This window comes from Xenopus laevis, chromosome 5L (genome assembly GCF_017654675.1).
Source record: "Xenopus laevis strain J_2021 chromosome 5L, Xenopus_laevis_v10.1, whole genome shotgun sequence".
NCBI lineage: Eukaryota > Metazoa > Chordata > Amphibia > Anura > Pipidae > Xenopus > Xenopus laevis.
This window is the reverse complement of record NC_054379.1, coordinates 78,977,473-78,984,914: the sequence shown is the minus strand read 5'-3', so window position 1 is coordinate 78,984,914 and position 7,442 is coordinate 78,977,473. Positions and strand designations below refer to the sequence as shown.

Genomic DNA, 7,442 nt, shown 5'->3' with positions numbered 1-7,442 from the left:
CAGTAGTAAGATGGGGCACTTAGTCCAACAGTAGTGCAGCAACAAATTCCTAACCCAACTAGAACTATTTTATCATTACATACAGTGTCCCCATTGTGTCACCTAGCTCTCTAAATGAGATGCAAAAAGGATACAAAAGGAATATCAAATGAGAATCCTCCTTACAAGGGCTACATTAATTACCTTGTTGCAGCTAACATGGGAATGTTTCTTTGCAAATACGGCTTATCATTTATTGTAGTTTAATTAAATATTAGGAAGGTAGAGGCCCCCCACACACAAAGGAAAGAACATGGGGCTGAGTTTATACTGATTTAACAGGATACTCATTAGTGGATGATTTTGTAAAACAGTAGCTGTTGAACATAGAGGGAACGAAACCTGTATAGGGGAGAGTGGGACTTAGGCAAGGGACCCCTTCCCCCAGGGCTTTAGGTACTTTGTCACGCAGCTGGGGCTGTTTGCCACCCCAGCCCCCCCTTTCCCTCCCCCTGGACACATACAAAGGGAACAAAGGGAGAGATACCTGGTGGCTGGAAAAAGGGGGCGGGCTGGGGGAGGTAAAGGGGGCTGGGGCAGAGAAGGGACAGATGCTTAAGGAGGAAACCAAGCCAGGAGCAGCAGACTAATTTTTGTTTTTGTTTCAGGCAGATCGCTAAGAGCTGTGCGGCAAGAACTCACCAGGAAATCTGCAGCTTGAAGAGATCCGGTCATCGCTGAGATGGAGGCGAATGCGGCCCAAGGGGTGGAAATCGGAGCGACGAAGAGGAAAGCCCTGATGCCCAGGAGGTTCCGGGAAGAGACAGAAGGCTCGGCAGGGGACATCGCTAGGCCCAAGAAGAGGGTAAGTTGTTCCCTGCAGGTCAGGAGTCGGTCAGCGAGCGGTGGATGCGGCAGAAGAGACGGCCTCGTCAGCGAAGAGGAGGAAGCATCGCGAGAACGAGAACCGGATCAAGATGACGTCACTTCCGGATCGACGAACAGCGCTGGACCGGCGGTGCGAAAAATGAAGAAGTTTGGAGGCGCACAGAGGATCGGGGAGCAGCACAACAAGGAGCATCCAAGGAAGAGGTTTGGAGGTTCAAGGGGGAGGCGGGTGGGGGGCTCGGAGGGGGTCCCCACTGCCACCAATGTTTTTCCCACGGCCACCAATGCCCCCCCCTATGCCACCAACGAGTCTCCCACGGCCACCAATGCATTACACCCCATAAGCAATAAGGCACCAGCCACCACCAAGGGGACGGGGGGGGGCACGAGGGGCATAGTCAATAGGGCCCCACAGATACCCTCAGGGGGCAGATCCAGCACCAACGACCCCTGTTCCCTCCAGGGTGGCAGAGCAAGCATAGAGGAGCTTCCAGGGGAAGAGGATTGGGGGAGGGAAGCTGCCCCCAACCCTGAGGAGGAGGGATGCAGAGGATCAGAACATGGCCATGCATGGGGAGCTGAACATTTCCAAGCCCCAGCGACCAGGGGAGGGGGGAGTTTCAGATTTAGGGGAAACAACAGACCTGTTTTTGAGCAACGGAACCCCCAGAGGGGATGGGGTCATAGAGGCTGCCAACAGTGGAACGGAAACGGTTTTAATGCCATGTGGGAGGGGGATGGTTGTAATACTGAGTATGGAGGTTATGACAATAATTATGAGTTTTTTCCTGCACATAGGCAATGGTATAACCAGAGGATACCTGGATGGGCAGTGGGACAGGAGTTTCCATATTGGGATGGTTATCAGGTGCCGAGTCTCCATTTTAGAAACAGGGAGGAAGAGGAGAGCTGGTTGCAGTGGAGGAGAGAAAGAACGCAAAGACAAGAGGAGGAGGCAGGCCCATCAACAAGGAGGGAAAAAGAAGCCTATCCAGCAAATACAAGGGTGCAGAAAGAGGATACAAGCACACAGAGACCAATCGTGGCAATCGCTGCAAAGGAGGCACCTATGGGTGAGTTGAATGTGCAACATGACATACCAATTGATTTGGATTCTGATTCAGAGGATTCAGATAGTGAGTCAGAAGGGGGTAAAATGGTGGCCATACTTAAGAAGTATCTGAAAGGCAAAGAGAAAGGTGGGGGTATAGAGAAAAATTCAAAAGAAACCACTCCGGTAATGGTCCTAGCTGGGGCTGGGGATACATATGCATGCGCACTTACAGAGACTGCAGCACATTTACCTAAGAAAGCGAGAAAGTCTATAGAAGAGGGTAAATTTGTGGATATTTACAGTTTAACTAGGGAAGCAGTTCAAGAAAAGGAAGAAGGGGTGAAACAGGAGGAAAAAGGGAGAAGGGGAAAATCGATATTTGATTGGTTGAAAGGTTTTTTTTGTTTTTTTCAAGCGTATACCTAGTTAAAAAGCCGGAGCAGAGTTTGAATATCATAAAGTACATTGATACAATAATTGACACATATCTGTTTTACAAGGGTACTTCATGGTATGATTATGACCAGGCTTTCAGGAAAAAGATTGTAAATAGTAAAATGTTATCTTTTGGGCAGAAGGACATAGATTTATGGACAAGATTGGTGTCTAAAGAGAGTAGTACAAGCCATAATGTGAACAAAGGGAGCTATACGGTCAAACCAAGGAACGTGTGTTTCGCATACAACGAGAGGAGATGTAATAGAGGGTATGCATGCAAATTTAGGCATGCATGCTCTGCATGTGGATCTTCTCATATTGTAAGTGAATGTAACAGGAAAAGGGAGACCCAAGCAAACAGGCAGCCCTTTCGAGGCGCTCAGCAAAAGAGCGGCAACGCCAGTGCAGATGGGCAAGCTAAGTGAGTCATTACTTGGTTACCCAGATAAAGAGGCAGCAGTATTTTTAGCAAAGGGTTTTTTGGATGGTTTTAAGATTCCAGTAGCGCAAACACCCCCCCCTAGTAAAATCTATAAAAATTTAAAATCAGCTGGCCAGCATGAGGATGTTTTAAAACAAAAAATTGAAAAAGAAGTAAAAGCAGGTAGGATGGCAGGGCCATTTGAAGTCCTCCCCATAGAGGGCCTGGTGGTATCTCCACTAGGCGTAGTGCCCAAAAAAGAGCAGGGTAAATTCAGGATGATACAGCACCTTTCATATCCAGTAGGGGCATCAGTGAATGATGCACTAGATAAAGAACAGTGCAAGGTGCAGTACCAGTCTTTCGACGAAGCTTTAGAAATCGTAAAGGGACAAGGGGACAGGGCATTGTTAGCAAAGGTGGACATAGAGTCTGCATTTAGGCTTTTACCTTTACACCCAGAGAGTTTTAAGTTGACCGGGTGTTATTTTCAGGGAGCATTTTTTGTGGATTTATGCTTACCTATGGGATGTGCAATTTCATGTTCATATTTTGAGATGTTTAGCACATTTTTGCATTGGCTTATATGCCAATGGTCGGGGAATGCGGCCATAGCCCACTACCTAGATGATTTTTTAATCATAGGGCCCAAACAAACAGGGAAATGCCAGGAAACCTTGTTAATATTTTTACAGATGCTAAAAGAGTTAGGTGTCCCAGTAGCGGACGAAAAGACAGTGCAGCCAACTACAAAGTTGACCTTTTTGGGAATTGAGATAGATACAAAAGCCAGGAGGTGCAGGTTGCCAAGGGATAAAGTAGAAAAAAGCAAGCAGGCAATACATAATTTAATGGGGACTAAAAAAGTAACGTTGAGAGAAATGCAACAGACTTTGGGGCTGCTGAACTTTGCATGTAGAATAATTCCAATGGGTCGGATATTTAAGAGAAGGTTGGAAAAGGCTACGACAGGGGTTAAAAAACCATTCCACAAAATAAGGATAACTAAGGAGTTAAGAGCAGATTTGGGTGTTTGGGATAGTTTTTTGACAGAATTTAACGGAATAAGGTTATGGTTATCTGAGACAAGGAATAACAGAGAATTGGAATTGTTAACAGATGCGTCAGGTAGCATTGGTTATGGAGCTTACTTTGCAGGAAAGTGGTGTGCTGGCAGGTGGCCGCAAGCATGGCGTGAGTTGGGTTTAACTAAGAATTTGACTTTGCTAGAGTTATTCCCCATAGTAGTAGCACTGGAGCTATGGGCAGGAGATTTTAGGGATAAAGCAATTCGGTTCATATCAGACAATATGGGGGTGGTGTGTGCAGTTAATAATTTATCATCGGATTCAGCCCCAGTAATCAATCTATTGAGACAGTTAGTTTTAATTTGCATGAGGTTTAACATCTCATTTAGAGCGCAGCACATCCCAGGTGTAGAGAACACATTGGCAGACGCATTGTCAAGGGAAAAATGGGATCTTTTCTTTAAATTGGCACCCAACGCAGCAAAAACACCTCATAATTGCCCTGATAATTTATGGCAGTTGGTGAACCTCTCTTAGAAGAGCTGTACGGGAAATCTGTATCCGAGAGAACTCTTGCCGCATACAAAAAGGCATGGAAAAGATGGCAACTATTCTGCGAAAGCGGTAAGAGGGAGGGCAGCACTAAGGATTTGTTGTCATTTCTGGCGTTAATGTATAGGGAGGGAAAATCAAAAGCAGGCGCCAGCGCCACGCTAGCGGCGATTTCCCATTTTTCAGTAGCAGAAGGTAGACCTGAGATAGTACGCAGCCCAGTAATTAGGAAAGTTATAAAAGGATGGGCAAGAGCGGAGGGCCCTAGAGTAGATGAGAGAGAACCAATAGTGGAAAGCAGGCTGACTCTGGTCATAAGGGCATTAAAAAAGGTCTGTTTTGATCAATTTGAATATATGCTGTTCAGGGCAGCATTCACATTAGCATTTGGGGGGGCGTTGCGGTTAAGTGAATTGGTCCCCCCATCAAAAAAGGCAGCAGGGAAAGGTTTAATGGACAAGCACGTAGTTATACAAGAGGGGAAAGCATTGGTCTATGTTAGTAGATCTAAAACTGATCAGGAAGGGAAAGGGAGGTGGATAGGTATAGAGGCCACAGGTAAAATAACATGTACGGTCAAGGCACTGGTGAATTATAGGACAGTCCGGCCCGGGGGTGGGCAGCTGCTACTACTGCACAAAGACTCATCCCCCCTTTCTGCTTTCCAGTTTAGCCAGGTGCTGAAGAAGGCAGTAATAGTCAATGGTTGGGACCCAAAGAAATTTAGTTCACATTCTTTCAGAATAGGTGCAGCAACAGAGGCAGCAATGAGGGGGGAGTGTATAGAGAAGATAAAAAAGAGGGGGAGATGGAAATCAGAGGCATATAGGAAGTATATACGGCCCGTGGAAAAAATGAGAAATGGAAGCTAACCCTGCATATGTATTTACTTCGCAGCAAGGTGTGGATCTGTTGTCAACATATTGGTCATAGGGCACTCATTTATTTTTTGGGCCAAAAAGCATGCAGCAGGGCAACAGCTGGGGTTACCAAAGGAACACATGAAGTTGGCATGGCAGGGTTGGAGAGGTATGAGATGGGAGCAGCTAAAAGGTAGGTTCTATAACGCGCTCCATCGAGTTAATTTCGTGCATTTAGTTATAATTCATACAGGGGGAAACGATCTCACGTCAAAAAAGACTCCAGCACTCATAGAGAACATGAGGGCCGACTTGTCGGAGATGCTGGAAAACAGGAAGGTCGGGGGGTTAGCTTGGTCAGACATTATACAGAGGAGCAATTGGAGGGGGGCAATTTCACCCAAAGGCGTGGAGAAAGCTAGAAAGAAAGTGAACCGGGCCATGCATAAATTCATGTGTTCCTTTGGGAAAGGTATCATAAGGCACGACAACATAAGAAGTAAGCAACACCAGTTCTTTAGGGAAGATGGAGTTCATCTGTCAAGTGAGGGTTTGGATCTGTTTTTAGGGAACATCGGGTCATTTATTCAGGAGTGGTGGAAGTCACAGGAGGTATAGGTGGGCCATGGAAAAGGACAGGTGGTACCCCTCCCCCCTTTTCCATTGGGTGGCGGCAGTGCGGCTCCAGGAGAAAAGACGGTTACAGTGCAGGCCTACCCTTTGGAGAGTCACTAGTGTGGAGCAGACTTTGACTGCACGGTCTTGTCTGAGTCATGCAAGGGGCTGGGGTTAGCGCCAGTTATGCACACGGTTGGGAGCAGGAGGATGGGCGACTGATTGGTCACAGAGGGCGCTTGGCCCCATGATCCCTGCTCCCTATGGTTGTCTATTACGGTGTGGGCACAATGCCCAGGTTGGTGATAGGAGCCGCAGCTGGGGGTCAGGGGGTACCTAGTCCTTTTTAGCAAAAAGTAATAAATAAAGAAAGTGACTTCCACACATATTTTGCACCAATTAAGTCTCTGTGTCATTCTTGAGGGGGATGAGAGATGCCCCAGGGGATAGGGGTATCCTTGGCCTAGAGGGAACGAAACCTGTATAGGGGAGAGTGGGACTTAGGCAAGGGACCCCTTCCCCCAGGGCTTTAGGTACTTTGTCACGCAGCTGGGGCTGTTTGCCACCCCAGCCCCCCCTTTCCCTCCCCCTGGACACATACAAAGGGAACAAAGGGAGAGATACCTGGTGGCTGGAAAAAAGGGGGCGGGCTGGGGGAGGTAAAGGGGGCTGGGGCAGAGAAGGGACAGATGCTTAAGGAGGAAACCAAGCCAGGAGCAGCAGACTAATTTTTGTTTTTGTTTCCCACCCTCCCACCCTGTAGGTGGATGGAGGCTAAGAAGGTGCTCCAGGGTCTTCGGACCGATCGCCTAGATGGGGTCAGGAAGGAATTTTCCCCTGCGGTGCCAATTGGAAACACACACCGAAGGGTTTTTTCGCCTTCCTCTGGAGCATTATTATATGTGAAGTCAAAGGTACTCCCTGAAATCAGCTGCGGCTACAAATGTGTGGGGGTCAGCGGCAGTGCGGCTCCAGGAGAAAAGACGGTTACAGTGCAGGCCTACCCTTTGGAGAGTCACTAGTGTGGAGCAGACTTTGACTGCACGGTCTTGTCTGAGTCATGCAAGGGGCTGGGGTTAGCGCCAGTTATGCACACGGTTGGGAGCAGGAGGATGGGCGACTGATTGGTCACAGAGGGCGCTTGGCCCCATGATCCCTGCTCCCTATGGTTGTCTATTACGGTGTGGGCACAATGCCCAGGTTGGTGATAGGAGCCGCAGCTGGGGGTCAGGGGGTACCTAGTCCTTTTTAGCAAAAAGTAATAAATAAAGAAAGTGACTTCCACACATATTTTGCACCAATTAAGTCTCTGTGTCATTCTTGAGGGGGATGAGAGATGCCCCAGGGGATAGGGGTATCCTTGGCCTAGAGAATTGGGGAAGTTTTTATAAAATTGTTTCTTTTGAATCTATTGCTGATATTGCTCAAGGTTAATGAATGTGGGTATAAATTCAGTACGGGCAACTATGTATCTTTCCTGATAAATGGATTATTCACCTGATTGTAATACATGAGGGATCAAAAGAACTTGATCTAGAGGTTGTGATCTACCTCTGACATGGGATCTCATTCAACACCCAGTGATCGTAACCATCCATCTTATTTAG

General features: G+C 47.4%; 1 protein-coding gene across 3 annotated transcripts; it reads left to right on the top strand.

Annotated features, from left to right (window-relative positions):
• Nucleotides 1–567: 567 nt before the first annotated feature.
• On the top strand, nucleotides 568–7,136 carry LOC121393708. Of its 3 annotated transcripts, none has more exons than XM_041562982.1 (3): nucleotides 568–1,071; nucleotides 1,666–1,940; nucleotides 6,599–7,136. In XM_041562982.1, exons 1-3 carry the CDS (start codon nucleotides 722–724, stop codon nucleotides 6,646–6,648), a joined length of 675 nt encoding a protein of 224 aa, XP_041418916.1. In that variant the 5' UTR covers nucleotides 568–721; the 3' UTR covers nucleotides 6,649–7,136. The 3 variants fall into 3 exon arrangements, with proteins under 3 accessions (XP_041418916.1, XP_041418915.1, XP_041418914.1); XM_041562981.1 differs by having other exon boundaries at nucleotides 581–1,071; nucleotides 5,258–7,136; XM_041562980.1 differs by lacking the exon at nucleotides 6,599–7,136 and having other exon boundaries at nucleotides 581–1,071; nucleotides 1,666–5,208.
• Nucleotides 7,137–7,442: the final 306 nt, after the last annotated feature.